Source organism: Ictalurus punctatus, chromosome 18, assembly GCF_001660625.3.
Source record: "Ictalurus punctatus breed USDA103 chromosome 18, Coco_2.0, whole genome shotgun sequence".
Taxonomy (NCBI): Eukaryota; Metazoa; Chordata; class Actinopteri; order Siluriformes; family Ictaluridae; genus Ictalurus; species Ictalurus punctatus.
The window spans coordinates 8,283,160-8,297,381 of NC_030433.2; the positions used below are offsets into that span (position 1 = coordinate 8,283,160).

The window sequence follows — 14,222 nt, forward strand, 5'->3', positions numbered from 1 at the left end:
CTTAAGCTCAGGACATTCATCTATGCAAGGGGAGAACATTCAAACGCCGCACACACATGGCCCTGGCGGGAATCGAACCCCGATCCTGGAGGTGTGAGGCGAACGTGCTAAATAAATTTAAATAAGTTTAAATAAAACATTTATAAACAAGAAAAATCCAAATATTTAATGTGATAATTATTCGAAAGAATACAATTCAATTCAACACAAAAACATGTTTTCCTCCTCGACCAGATTTGTCATGAGGATCTTGAAACTTGCACAAATTGTAAATAAATACTACTTTTGCCAATGGCGAATAAATGGGTATGACCTGCTTCACGTAGCAGGTGTGTGTATAACATTTCGGAACATCAGGCGTCTCTGGAAACCTGGCCGAGGTTCACATTCTTTCTGAGGCAGGAGGACAGCTGGCTTTATCGCTCAGCAGGAGATGTTTTTATCATCGTTCAGTACCGCCGTGCCACTTTCCTCAGGCTACCTCACTCACAAAAAAATTATTGTACAAAAAGCTACTTTGTAGTCCAATGAGTTGGCGTTAGAAAAATATATACACCCTTGTATCAAATTAAATGAATATAAACTATGTATAACAAAATGAATATAAATATTAACCACAGAACAAATGCCACTTTTTGACTAACGTGATTCGGGTAAGTGTTTGCTTCGTGCAATTTAACACTTACTTCAAGAATACTTCACGTGTTCATTATAACTTCCTGAATAAGATTAAATGAACAGTTCAGCCAAAAATCCAAAGCATCCCAATATAAACCACTTTATTTAAATTATTTTTGGCTAAATTGTTCCTGAATATTATGAGAATATGCAGCTTGTTGGATTTATGGATTACACATCACTATATGACGCAGCTGTATATAATCTGCATACGGCACAGTAGCGATTTCATTGGCATATAGCATAGTAGTAGATGATCTGCAAATGAAACACAGTACATGAAAACTTATCCATTAATAAGAACTAAAACAAAAATCCTAGAGGTCAAAAAGATCACGTCGTAATGTCTTTGAAACCAACTACCAGATTCACAGTATTTATGCACAGTGCCCAGTGTTAAGGGCTGGCGTCCAATCAGGTTTTGCCCTTGAGAGTGGTGCCAAAAGGCTTTTTCCTGGCGGCGGGTTGTGCTTTGGGTTTGGGCGGGGAGGCCCGTTTGGCTTTGGGCTGCAGTGACGTGAGGCCGAGCAGCTCGCAGAAGCGGTTACACTGATGAAGAGCTTTAAACTGGTCGATGAACGATGTGGAGCAGTTTCCTTTAAAGCCCTTATAACTGCACACACACACACACACACATACCTTAAAACCTTACACAAACTCTCAGTAACCAGCGTCAGATACCAACTGGCACATTGTTAACATGTATACATTTCACATTTTAGTTATTCATGCATATATTAAGTATAAGTCGTTTATGTATACATTACTGATCAGATTAACAACAATGCAAAAGTAATATAAAGTCAAAGGGCACATATTGAGAACTTACCCTTTTTTGCAGGTGGCAATCCCAACATCTGTCAGCTTCATACCTACACCTGAACATAAATAAAGACATTCCTTGAGTCACATTACTGTATACATGATCTATGAGTGGCCTCTAAGTCATCTAAAAAGGATCTGTCGGTGATCTGGCAGAGATCTGGACACATCTGTAATTGATCTACTGTATATGTGATCTGTTAGTAATCTGTGAGAGAACTGTACGTGATCTGTAAGTGATTTGTACGGGATCTCAAAGTGATATAAAGGATATGAAAGGATTGTTTGCACCTCGTTCACCTCTACAACACCTAGTTCTGTAGGTGATCTACGAGCGATCTTAAAATAATCAGAAATCATGGAAGGTATAATGCGATAATCTCACCCTGCATATCAGTAACCAGCAGGTTTCCTCCAGTCTGCGTGTAAACCCAGTGCTGGAAAGCACAGCATTTCTGTCCCGCCTCTGAGTCTCTCCTCATCAGGTTGATCTCTTTCCCGTCCTTAACAGAGTATTTTACGAAATCCCCGATCAGCTCCTCCTCCAGCGTGGCGTACGGGATGGCGTTAGATGGCCGGTGCACCAGGAAAATGGGGATGATTCTGAAAAATATACACAGCAGTCATCATTACACCTCTCACATCTCATTCACTACATCATAAAGAGGAAACTCTACAGAATTTATTCTACTTGTAATAACAGGCTTTTTTTGTTTTTATTTTAAAGTTAAACATCTGAGTGAGCAATAGATCACCTAGAGCTCACTTACAAATAACTTGTTAATTACTCAAAGATTACTGAGCGATTTCTGAAAGGCTTATGAGTGCCAGCATGTTTTTGTACTCACTCAGGAACCTCTCCAAAGGACTCGGCAGATTTGGCCACGTTGGTGTAGGCTTTGATGTATTCTCTGGCCGTGTTCTGGACATAACACTCCTGAGGAAAAATTACAACCAGGACATTAGTCCCTGGCTACACTCGTAGAAAAGCGTTATTCAGTAGACGCTTCAGTGGTTTTAGTTTTTGCGGAACACTTTTTTGTTTGTTTTGTCAAGCCTGATGTTTCGCGGTGTTCACTCATACAGCTCTCACCTCCACAGCGAGGTTGTAGTTCTTCTGGGCGACCTCGTCATTGTTCTGGGTGCCGTAGCCGATGGAGCTGTGCACTTTGAGCACGCAGGTGTGTCCGGGGTCAAACAAAGGCGTCAGGCCAGTGCGCATCATTGTCCTGAATGCTTTCCGGTGCATTCCCTCACCAAAGTGATCCTTCTCGGTCACGATGCTCGTATGCTGCTGCTCTCCAAAATACTGATCGGTCAGGATGTCGTCCTTAAAGAGGAGAGGACTGCAAGACACATCCTCTTCTTCCCCATCTATTGCTTTACGCTCAGCTGAGAGAGGGGGAAAAAAGAGAAGGGAAGAGAATGGGAGAGAATGTGTGTGTGTTGTGCTTCAATAAGAGACGCTTAAAATATATTTATAACTACACGAACGTCTCAGAAAGAGGTTGAAAACGATGAACGAGCTGAAAGTGGAGAGATGTTTGTTTATGGATCGTGACACGTGTGTTTGTCTGTATTTATGAAACACATCTCTGTCTACAGGGAATAAATAACCAACCGAGCATCATGGAGGTCATTTTAAAGGTCGTGTGAGATTATGTTCAAAGAGTCGTGCTTCTCCTATGAGTTTCCGCTCTGTTTTTAGGAATCTGGAGGACAGTAAGGTGAAACGAGGTCTCACCTGGTGTGTCATGGTTCGGGATGACGAGTTCCATGAGCACTGAGAACACAAGAGCAAGGACAACCCATTAGACAACACTGAATCAAACCCAAATCATATCTCACAGCATGCTCATCTGATATCAGCTTATAAACAAGCACAAAAATCATCTTTGGCATCCTTTCACATGTGGTAAACATTTCAAATGTTTAATATCGGGATTCAAGAACAGAACTTTAAGCTCGGACTGAGAAGTCTCTCACCTTCTGATGTGAGGTGATAGTCTGAGGTGGACACCGAACCGAGAGCACTGATAAGAGTACAGCGATAAAAACCCAAATCCTTACTGCAGGCTTTCACCACTGACAGACAGACCCGCCCATCGTCTCCTACTCTGAAAGAGTGAAAGAGACGCAGAGACAGAACTAACCGTGAGATAAATACAGTGTACAATATCTCTGATATGTTTAAAGAGACTCCTGTTTATTTTATACCGCAGTGCTGAATTCTTCATTGTGATTGGTCAGAAAGTGTTGATTAATTTATTGTTTCTATAGTAACAGTTCATTCACAGGGACGTGTACATCAGACGTTCCACATAAATGTATTATACAACACCGATATGGTGAAGTTTTCTTAAAAAAACGTGACGTTTATGTAACGTGTATGGAAGGAGTCTCCAGTGTCAGCATTTTGTAACTGTCAGAGGTTAACGCTGTAACTTTAAAACTAAGTTTTCCGACATCTTCAGGACTGAGGAGTTTATGCTTCTTTGCGGTTTCTCGGAAACTCGACACGCTGCGTATTATGTCTTATTAACTTCAACGGGGAGAACAGAGTGGCTGGTGAGGGCTGGGATTTAATTATAATAATCAAACGAAAAGTTCTTACTTCCTCTTTTCCTCACACAGCGTCGCTCCTTCTTTCACCCACATGACGGAGGAATCGGCCACGATGGGGCTGAAGCGGCACCACAGCGAAATGCTCTGAGGATCATCAACGATTGGCGCTGCTTCAATCTCAGATATGACACGTGAAGCTACACAACATACACACACACACACACACACACGCACACACACACACACACACACACAAGAAGCATTTAATGTCAGAGACACAACCACACCTGCCTCAGTTCACTCATATTTAGCACATTTCACTGTAACATGTAGATTAAACTCGTATTTTAACCGAAGGTCTACACAGCCGAACACACTTATAGCACTGTCCAAACCACACATGAAGCAGCGGTAGCTCAGTGTTTACGCTGATCGGACTACTGATCGGAAGGTCGTGAGCTCAAATCCCTGCACTGCCAAGCCAGCTCTGCTGGGCCCTTGAGCAAGGCATTTAACCCTCAACTGCTCAGATGTATAAATGAGACAAATGTAAGTCGCTCTAGATGATACTGCCAAATGCCGTAAATGTAAACGTTTAAATAATTCCACTGGCGTCTCTTTAAACAGCTTTGGGAAGTTGTTCAGTGTCTCAAACAGACTTTCTCATCTGCGTCTTGACTCTGTAGTCAGGGTCGGGAGCGTCACTTTATAAACGTATTCCAGTACAGTTACAGATTACTTCATAAAAAATCTCACCAGTAATGTAATCCAAATGTCACAATATGAAAGTAATGTAATGTAATATGATTGTTTCTGGATTACGTCAAGGTCACGTGTGTAAATAAAGTCCAGAGAAAAGCGTTATGTATCTAATATCTAAAACATCTATAAAATATCTTTTATTTAGAGCTTAAAAGAATGTTCAATGTTTGAATTTGTTGTTTTTAAAAAAATAAATAAATAAATAAAAGATCACATCACAAAAGTTAGGGTGACCATATTCTGGTTTTCCAAAAAGAGGACATCTTTTATTTATATATATATTTATTTATTTAAATTATTTATTTATTTGGGAAGAGGGGGGTCTTAATAGCATTCAAAAGAGTGTTACTATGCATGCAGACTTTAATAAAATGAAAAAGACACACTATTACTGTAGCATCACATAAATATGAATATATATAAATAAAATTGGTTTCACTCCACTCAGTTTTTCCTACATTCTTTTGAATGTCTGGGGAATAAAATCAAATATTAGACGCCGCGAGTGAACCTTCTGCCATCATTTACACATTTGAATGAAGATGTAATACGAAGCATATTGCGATAACATGAAATTAAAAATGACCTTATATGGACATGGGTGTCGTTTGGACTCAGGACAGCGGGCATTCGCTGCTATTGTCAAGCAACTGTTTAACGTAGAACACAACAACGATTCACCTTCACGCGTTCTCTGAGAGTAGGCTAACGGTCGAGAGGCAGGAATTTGGCCAATACTTGCTGAGAGCCTTTAATAATTGACCAATCAGTGTGCGAGAAGGCGGGACTTACAGAGAGGGGTTAAAGTGATACAAACACACACACACGATGCAGTATTAGACCATAAGCACATCATAACGAAACTAAAGCCGAATCCCGGATGTTTTCTCAAATTTAGACGCTTTTTTAAGGTCTGAAAAAGAGGATGTATGGTCACCCTAACGAAAACATTTTAGAGAACAATTTGTGTTCATTTCTACCAAATTAACTTTGCATGAAATTTATTAGCGCCTTCACCAGGAGATTACTCACATGAGTCACGACTGGCGAGAGAGAACCAGAACTATAATCAAGCAGCTGTCTGTATTGTGTTCTGTCAAAAGATTCATTACTTTGGTTTTAAATGAATGAAATTGTAATCCTGATAATATTCCCATTTTTAAAAAACAAAATGTAATCTGTAATCTGTTTCCTTTGCGTTTTGACATAACTGTAACGGATTACAGCTACCAGTGTTTTGTATCCTGATTCCATAACATTACATGTACTCCGTTACTTCCCGAGCCTGATCATCTGCTTTTTGACTCTGTAGTACACACTGTTGGAGCTACATCAGGTTCTTTTCTACAGGATGCGGTTTGGTGTTTGGTGTTTGGTGATTTGCGTGATGAAGTTCACATTTGATGTGTGTGATATTTTATGGAATTGCTGAGCCAGATTATTTAGACATGCAGTTTGTGGCTATTTAGTAGCTACATTAGCCTTGTGGTTCCAGTACAAAGCAAAAAAAAAAAAACCCAAACTTTTCTTTTTTGCTGAAACATTCTCGTAAAAATGCATACATACTAAAAATCTATGAACATCTAAAATTGTAAATGTTTCCGGTACCTTCTATAGGTGTCTGAATCTTCTGTTTCACCACCTCTTCCTTTTTCTTCTGCTGGAAGATAGCAGGAAGCTGTGGCCTCGCCCTAATCGATACGGATCCAGGTTTGTCCCCAGATATGCGTCTGCGTTTGATGATGTCATCGTCCAGTGTACCAGGCAGGCACGTGCTTGATGTTTCCATACTCGGTTTGGTTTTTCCTTCAGCTGCTTTATCGTTTTCATTCGAGTCCTTTCCCTCGTATTTTGCGAGCTTCTCTCTCACCTTGCTCGGTTGTGCTGCTGCTGTCTCGTTTTTAGGCTTCGTGCTTTTCGGCTGTTTTGTTCCATTTTCCACTTCGAGTAGCGGCTCGTTTTCAACCTTTGGTACTCCATGCTTCTTTTTCTTCTTCCCGTGAGATCTGGATGTGACCTTCTCCGTTATTACAATAGTCTCGATCATGGTCACTGTGCTTTCCTCCGAGCCTCCGGACTCTTCGACGTGCGATTCTGGTCTCACGTTCTCTTGTTTCTTGGTTTGACAGCCAAGCTGTTGGTTGTTGCTGGTTTTGTCCTTGTGTTTATTGGAGTGTGTCTTGTTCTCAGATGACGTTTTTTGCATTTTATGAGGCATCTCGCTCTCTCTTTCACAGCTTTGCTTCGCTTCGCAGATTACTTGTTTTATAGCTGGCTGAACCTCGGGGTGGAACTTAAAGCTCACAATGTCATCCACGTTTAAAGTCACGTATGCTACATGCTTTTCCTCACAGATCATTAACTGCTCCCCTGAGGGTAAGACCAGCCTCTGAAGTTCCGAGCTGACGTCACCGGCCTCTGTTTTGAGCTTTGGGTCTTCACAAAACGACAAAGATGGACCCTGATCACCAGTTCTCTTTGAGATGTCACAAAACTTTTTGTCCAATGACTCGTTTGTGGATTTTCCGCCAGTTCTTGCCGTCAGATCTGGTCTAATTTCAGCACTGATCCCTGCAAGAGATGGCTTTAAGGAAGTCCTTGATTCATCTGGATACTCTTTCAAGTGGAGGAATGACGTTCCAATAGTGATCGGCGTAAGTGGCATAATAAAATCCACCTCTCCTGTGTTAGGAAACACACATGGCCCGTGTGTCGCGTCACGCCTGTTCACTCCTCGCATGCGTGGCAGGTGATCTGCTTCATAGCTGTTGAGGAGATGAACCTCCGAATCTGGCGTGATGGGGCAACACAAGAAGCTCAAGGCACTGGGATTCCTTTCACCGTCCTCCTCGAAGGCTGTGTCTTCAATTACTTCCCACAGTGCATTGCTCTCCTGCTACAGGAAAAGAATGTTCTGTAAAAGGTCAGCCCTAAGGAAGCCCTAAAAGGTTGGTCGTAGATGATTAAGAAAATGAAGACTCTTGGAGAGATAGAAATAGACAGAAGTCTACAGAATTATCTACAGAGCTTTGCACCTGGTCCTGTCTCTCTTTCAAGCTCGGTTTAAAACGCTCCCTTTAATTCTCTTTTTAACCATTTGCTTTGTACTTCGTCCCTCTCCTTTCTGTCCTTCCTGCATTTTGGTTCACACTACAGACAGTTTTACAAGGCAGGGTTCATTACTATTATGGGGACCTGAGGAGCTACGCAACTTTCTGAACTGAGCCAATGGCAGAGCTCTGATTCACTCCTGACTTTTCCTTGGGGTCATGTTTCAGTTTTCAGCTGTGCTCTAACACTCAGTTTCCTCTGGCGGCTCTGACTACCCTCTCAGCCATCTCTTCTCCATTCTCTTCTTCTGCTTTACTGTGTGTGTGTGTGTGTGTGTGTGTGTGTGTGTGTGTGTGTGTGTGTGTGTGTGTGTGTGTGTGTGTGTGTGTACGCACTTATCTAGTGCCCTCTGTAATTAGACGCTATTTGTGTTGATCTGTTTTTAACCTTCTGTCTTACTCTCAGCAGTTGCTATCACTATAGTGTGTATATTTATGTGTACTAACCTCAGGGGGTGAAAGTGCATGAATGCGTGTTGATTAAACGGCGTTACTATTATCAACACAAAGTTGATTATTTTCCTATAACAGCACATCCCAGCGTGTTTATACTTCGTATAGCACAACATTTACCAAACTGTTTTTAAAAAAAAAAATTTTATTAAAGCGTGACATCGTCCTTTTTTAGTTACATTAAATGTTGTGGAACGTTTTTAGTGCATATTTTACAGCAGATATAAACAGTCATGCCCTCACCAGCCCCTCACCAGCCCCTCACTAGCCCCACTGTTTTTTTCTCTCACTCTAAGTGAATAAAACAAAAACAACAAAAAAACACATTTTGACATGTTACCAAGAAACCACAAAGCATTAATGTCTCTGTCTGAAGATGGTGGAAAACTTAAAGGTACAGATTTACATCTTAATGTCTTAAACAAAGCACTGAAACTGGAGACTCCTTCCTTAGATTTTAAATAATTGTCTCCTTGCAGAAAACGGCACCATATTAACAAGCGCATATTTTCTATTTATTTTATGTGCAACGTCTGTCTACAATGAGCTGTTAGTATGTACTGTACTATATACCAGTGGTCACCAGCCCTTTTAGTTGATAAATAACTTTTTAAGGCATTGATTAGGTGGTCAGATGGGCACCATTAAGGTTGGAGCTAAAGTCTTCAGGAACAGGGTTGGTGACTGCTACAAAATACTATACTATATACGGTATACTGTATACTATCTTCTTTGTGGGTTTCATTTTTCTGGCCCAGAAATGAACTCCACCGTTGCATGCTCAGCTCTGGACATTTTCTTTAAAAATTGCAATTCAGTCCACACACATAATTTAAAACAAAGGCGTTTTGAGAATTGTGATTCTCCTCACAGACAACAGAGTGTGCTAAAAATGACAAACTTATACTTTAAGAGTAAACAGAAATAACAGATTTTTACTTGGTGATTCAAATTGAGAACTGTATAATAGTGAAATTAGTTTACCTTGGATACACAGGCACAGTTGTTTTCCAGTCTTCCGTTTGTGCAATCATTCTGAGACTCTTCTGCCTTTTCCTGTAAAGCTGACTGGGTCCTTCCTTCCATGTCTTCCTGTAAATCCTGAGTCCTGGTCATATCTAAATTAGTGTTAAGACTTAGTGCGTTTTCTCTCTCCTCCTTGTGTAGGAAAGACAGGTCTATTGGAAGACTATTGGAGTTTTTTATCAGCATTTTACCCTCAGAATCCCCATCTCTTACTTCTAAGGAGCTTTCCAGGCCCATGACCTTCTCCTTGGTCATGTCCTGGATGGCCATGGACAACTGATGCCGAGACTCAGGAGTTCTCATAGTGGGATAATCTTCTGGAAGGACACTAACAGACTGGATCCAGTCTGATAAAGCACTTGCCCAGCTGTCCGAAGAGGACCACCTCTCAATAGTAGGTAATTCCAAGGAACCAATCTTAGCTCCCATTGAGGTTCTTGTGTTATCTGAAGACACCGGAGTGGGACAGGAGGCTGGAAGATGTCCCCACTCATCCAAAGCGTCAACCCACAACTCATTAGACGTGTCACCTCTGTACATCATTTGTGTCACCTCTGAGCGATCTATGTCAATCCCTGGAAGAAAATGAAAACTGCAGCTCAAATGAAGTGCTTCTTTAAAGCTGTAAAATTTTACTATGGTATTTCCCTAAATGTTACTTGTATTGAATATGTAAAAAAAACATCCAATAAAAATCAACCTAAAATACACACTAGGCAACTGTGAAATATGCTAGCAAGCTAGCATAGCTACATCTTTTATTCATATAATGTAAAGTACAATGTAAAGGTGGTGTGAGAGCAGACATGAGATGAGATGAAACACGCTGGAATATCAACATTTTCCTCAAATGTGTTGGTAAATAACTAACAAAACATTTCATATGACTGAAATTCTTGTTTCAGTACTGCAACAGAACTCGGAAATTAAAATCTCTTAGAAATTTTTTGTCAAGAATGCAACGAGAGTGGGCTGTTCATGTCAAGTTTTCTTGTAAAAATGGTGAACACACCTCCATGTTTTAGTTTGTAGCATTTAGAATTACTTAGAAAGTGAGTCCAATATTGTACAAATTTGTACTGTACTGAATCCAATGTATCTTTCATATATTAGATCATGGACCACGTATTTATTTCTGTAATATTAAAATTCTGGACAGGAGAAAGTGTGTGAAAGTGATCTGTCGTGTCTCACCTTCCTCAGTCTTAGATGGGATTATGATTGGTCTGTGAGGGAAGCCGGAGATTAGCAGGCGTGTGTCAGACATATTTTCAGTCGTGAGGTCCACTGTCATGTCTGGAGCAAGGTCTTGCAAATTACAAGATGCTGATCCCATGTCTGTTTTTGCATTTACAGTAAGAGACTTGGACATCTGGGACACGTCATTCTCCACCAAATTAGCAGCTGAGTCAGTCAACATGTCTGACATTGCATTGTTGTCACTGGCCTCCAGGGTGTTATTGTTATTAAATTCTACTGAATAGAGTGAGAAGGGTTGCTGTAGTAGGCCTGAATCATCACCTAAAACACCACCAATTTCTGAGTCAGTACTTTGGATAGTGTCCACTAAAACACCGCCGATTTCTAAATCAGTGCTTTTGACGGTGCCTTCTAAAACACCACCAAATTTTGAGACATTGTTTTGGATAGTGTCCTCTGAAACACCACCAATTTGTGAATCAGTGCTTTGGATAGCGTTTTCTAAAATAGCGCCCATTTCGCAGTCAGAATTGACAGCTGTCTTCACTACACAGTCATGAATTTCAGAACTGATATGACAGATGTGCTGCTGTGAAACTGTGATAGTCTCTCCAGCTATACCCTTTATTTGAGGGTCAGTGTGTTGGACAGCTTCATCCATGAAGTAATGTCTGTGTGTGTCAGTGTTATAAACAGTCCTGCTAATCCAGGGAGGATGAAATTCAATGTTTGGTATGTCATCTATTGTGGTGGACTTACTGTTGGGGTCCAGCGATGGTGACTCATCCTGGGATTGTGTATTTGTAGGTTCTATATTTCCACCCTTTCGGCACTGCCTATTTTCATTCTCTTGTTTCCTTGATGTCATATGGTCATTTGGATTCACATTGGCATTCTTATAACCTTTTGGGAGGGAGTTAGATTTATTTCCACCAACTTCAACATCCTGAGATGTCACCTTCCCAGGCAGTTCCACAATGCCTTCGTTACCATCTATTCCTTTTGACATGCTCTTATTACTAAGTCAGTTATAGGCAGTCTTCCTTTCTCACAATCTTCTGGCTCAAAATGGCACCACCAGCAATCCCAAATGTTCTTCTTTTCTGCTAAATATGTTCCTCTGTGGAAAAAGATTCTGAACAGGAGTCTGGATGCAAGCCTGATCTTAAACGTTTCTAATTTTGGTCTCCTCTTGAACAATTTCTGAAAAAGTTTCTGCACCTTGAATGAACGTCGCTGTTGAAGTATCAGAAATGTTTTTATTTTTATTTTTAGCAAGCGAGTCAGCCGTTGTCATTTCCTTGCTAATCCTCTTTGTGTATTTGTCTCCTAAGAAGAAAAAAACCCCATCAAATTAGATATGTATTAAACTAAAATAAATAAAAAAGACAGCACTGATAGACTGCTCTAGGACATTTCATTATGATTTTATAGCAATCCAATTGTAAGGTTTTGTTTTGTTTTTTTTTATCCTGAAATGATTCTATTTTTATCTATCTGAAGAGAAAACCAGAGGGAGGAGTGACATGGGTTAATGGAGGACAAAGAAAATAAAAACAAAAACTCCAGATAAGATAAGACGAAGACAGAGCACAATTGTTACAGTCATGGATCCGGTTACACCAGTAGAACATAACCCCTATCATGGCTTAGTCTGGACAAAAATGGTCACTAAATGCTCGAGTTTAGGGAATACTACAAAAAATAGGTCGCAACAAGTAGCATTGTTTTATAGTAGCCTTACGTAACTTTAAATCTAGTGTATCAGCTGTAAACAAAACTACTTTTTCGGTACGAATGTTGAGCCGTGTCCACTATAAAGTCATGTATTTCAGAGCCTGTATGATAGAATTGTACGGGATTAGATTTCTGCCAAACGTATTGAACGTAACTTTTTGAGGAACGAACAAAAATGAAAGAAAGAAAAGAAAGAAAAAAACTCTCTTAAACTGAAAACAGTGAACTCATTGTAAAAATGGTCTTCGAATAAACAGCTTTCTTCGTTTTCGCTCATCAGGGTTTATGAACGCGCTACCAAAGTTTTCGTTTACGCTCCGCAAGTTTACGGTCGCCATTCTGGCACAAATCTCATGTGTGGGAGGGGCTTAACAGCGATTTATTCTCATTGTCTAGCGAGATTTGGATCGACAGCTCGAGTGTCCAGCTGAGGAGGAGGAGGAAGAGGATGACATCAATGATGACGATGGCGCTCCGTGCCGCTAGTGAGAGCTTATCTCGAAAAAAATAGTCTCACAAGACTACCCAAACCTCAAATATTAATTAGGAACGAATATACTGACTAAGTCATTTCCACTATAGAGTTCAAACGCTATAACTATGCAGAGAACCGCATCCAGAACGCTCTCCAAAAGTCGTGACACTGAAGTCTCATCTCTACTTTCTGGTGAAGGAGCTGTTCATCCATATCTCACTAGAAAATGAGAGTAAACCACCATTAAGCCCCGCCCACACGTGAGATTTGTGCCAGAATGGCGAACTTTGAACTTTGACAGTGTAAACGAAAACTCACACAGTGCATTCATAAACCGTGATTAGCAAAGCTTAGAAAACTGTAGAAAACAAAGAATGCTGTTTATTTGAAGTTTCAGAGTGATTTTATTCTTTCTCATCGTTTTTGTTTGTTTGTTTCTTGAAAAGTTACTTTCAACTTTACATTTGGGACAAATCTAATCCCACAGAAATGTTACTTATTTCATCAATATAGGGGTATAGTTGTCCTTAATAGTGCCGTAAATGATACTACTTGCTAATTCTGTTTATTAGGAATGCTAATAGAAATTAGCTAAGAGAAATTGCTTAGAAATGCTCATTTGTGCTCGCACCATGGAATTGGTAGTGCAGCTTCTCATAATCTTCCTCTAATTGCATATTAAAATAGTGAAATATTGAAAAATAATTCAAATAGTAAAATAGTGAAAATCCACATTTCTAACACTAATAGAAATATCCCTGTGTGAATGCTTAATTTAATTATATTAATCTTTTAATATAACCTTTTATTTTATTTTTTTTAAAACACACATCTTCGAAGGCAATTGTGAACAGTTCATGAGCTTAACACACCTGGTGTATAAATTATACGGGTATTATTTACGTTTCATTTTCTAATTCCAGTCTCTCTATACAGTACAATTAATGGTTTGTAAATAATTCTTTGCTAACAATTCACTGTGAATTTTTTACAACCCCATCGCACGTCTAAGCCATAAAATCTGACAAGTCCAAATAGACACACACACACCCACACACACACACACACACACACACACCCACACACACACACACACACACCCACACACACACACACACACACACACACACACACTACAGCGTTTGTATGTGTCACACAATTATTACATACCTTTTTCACATCCGAATCGGTGATTAAGCTGAACACAGACTCGTAGTATGTTCAACTAAAGCCAGAGGATGTCTGGGGTTTGGGGCTTATTTTTATCCCTTTTTGCCCCCGTAAGTACGAAATGAGTTACCTGATAGTGTGGGCATGTGCCGAGCCAGGGCACTTAACACCCCTCAGCTATATTTGCCCCACTTTCTCTCTCAATCAGGATTGGGAAACATCCA

At 40.1% G+C, this 14,222-nt stretch overlaps 1 protein-coding gene across 3 annotated transcripts; it reads right to left on the minus strand.

Annotated features, from left to right (window-relative positions):
* Positions 1-139: 139 nt before the first annotated feature.
* On the minus strand, positions 140-14,215 carry alpk2 (alpha-kinase 2). Of its 3 annotated transcripts, none has more exons than XM_047161955.2 (12): positions 13,999-14,215; positions 11,376-11,945; positions 9,375-9,991; positions 6,436-7,720; positions 4,115-4,262; positions 3,487-3,617; positions 3,245-3,283; positions 2,594-2,892; positions 2,349-2,437; positions 1,886-2,103; positions 1,508-1,556; positions 140-1,291 (listed from the first exon to the last, which is right to left on the minus strand). In XM_047161955.2, the coding sequence occupies exons 2-12, from the start codon at positions 11,623-11,625 to the stop codon at positions 1,093-1,095; spliced, it is 3,324 nt and encodes a 1,107-aa protein (XP_047017911.1). In that variant the 5' UTR covers positions 11,626-11,945; positions 13,999-14,215; the 3' UTR covers positions 140-1,092. The 3 variants fall into 3 exon arrangements, with proteins under 3 accessions (XP_047017911.1, XP_017348039.1, XP_017348037.2); XM_017492550.3 differs by having other exon boundaries at positions 6,436-7,723; XM_017492548.3 differs by lacking the exons at positions 11,376-11,945; positions 13,999-14,215 and adding an exon at positions 10,611-10,764 and having other exon boundaries at positions 6,436-7,723.
* Between the last annotated feature and the right edge of the window lie 7 nt (positions 14,216-14,222).

Bases quoted from the DNA above. Each gene is read 5' to 3' on its own strand.
- alpk2 (XM_017492550.3), bottom strand. From the start codon at position 11,625: ATGTCAAAAGGAATAGATGGTAACGAAGGCATTGTGGAACTGCCTGGG. The intron at 7,724-9,374 runs GTAAACTAATTT...CTTTTCCTGTAG, and splicing joins ACTGTGCCTGTGTATCCAAG to CAGGAGAGCAATGCACTGTG. The intron at 2,438-2,593 runs GTGAGAGCTGTA...ATTTTTCCTCAG, and splicing joins ACTACAACCTCGCTGTGGAG to GAGTGTTATGTCCAGAACAC.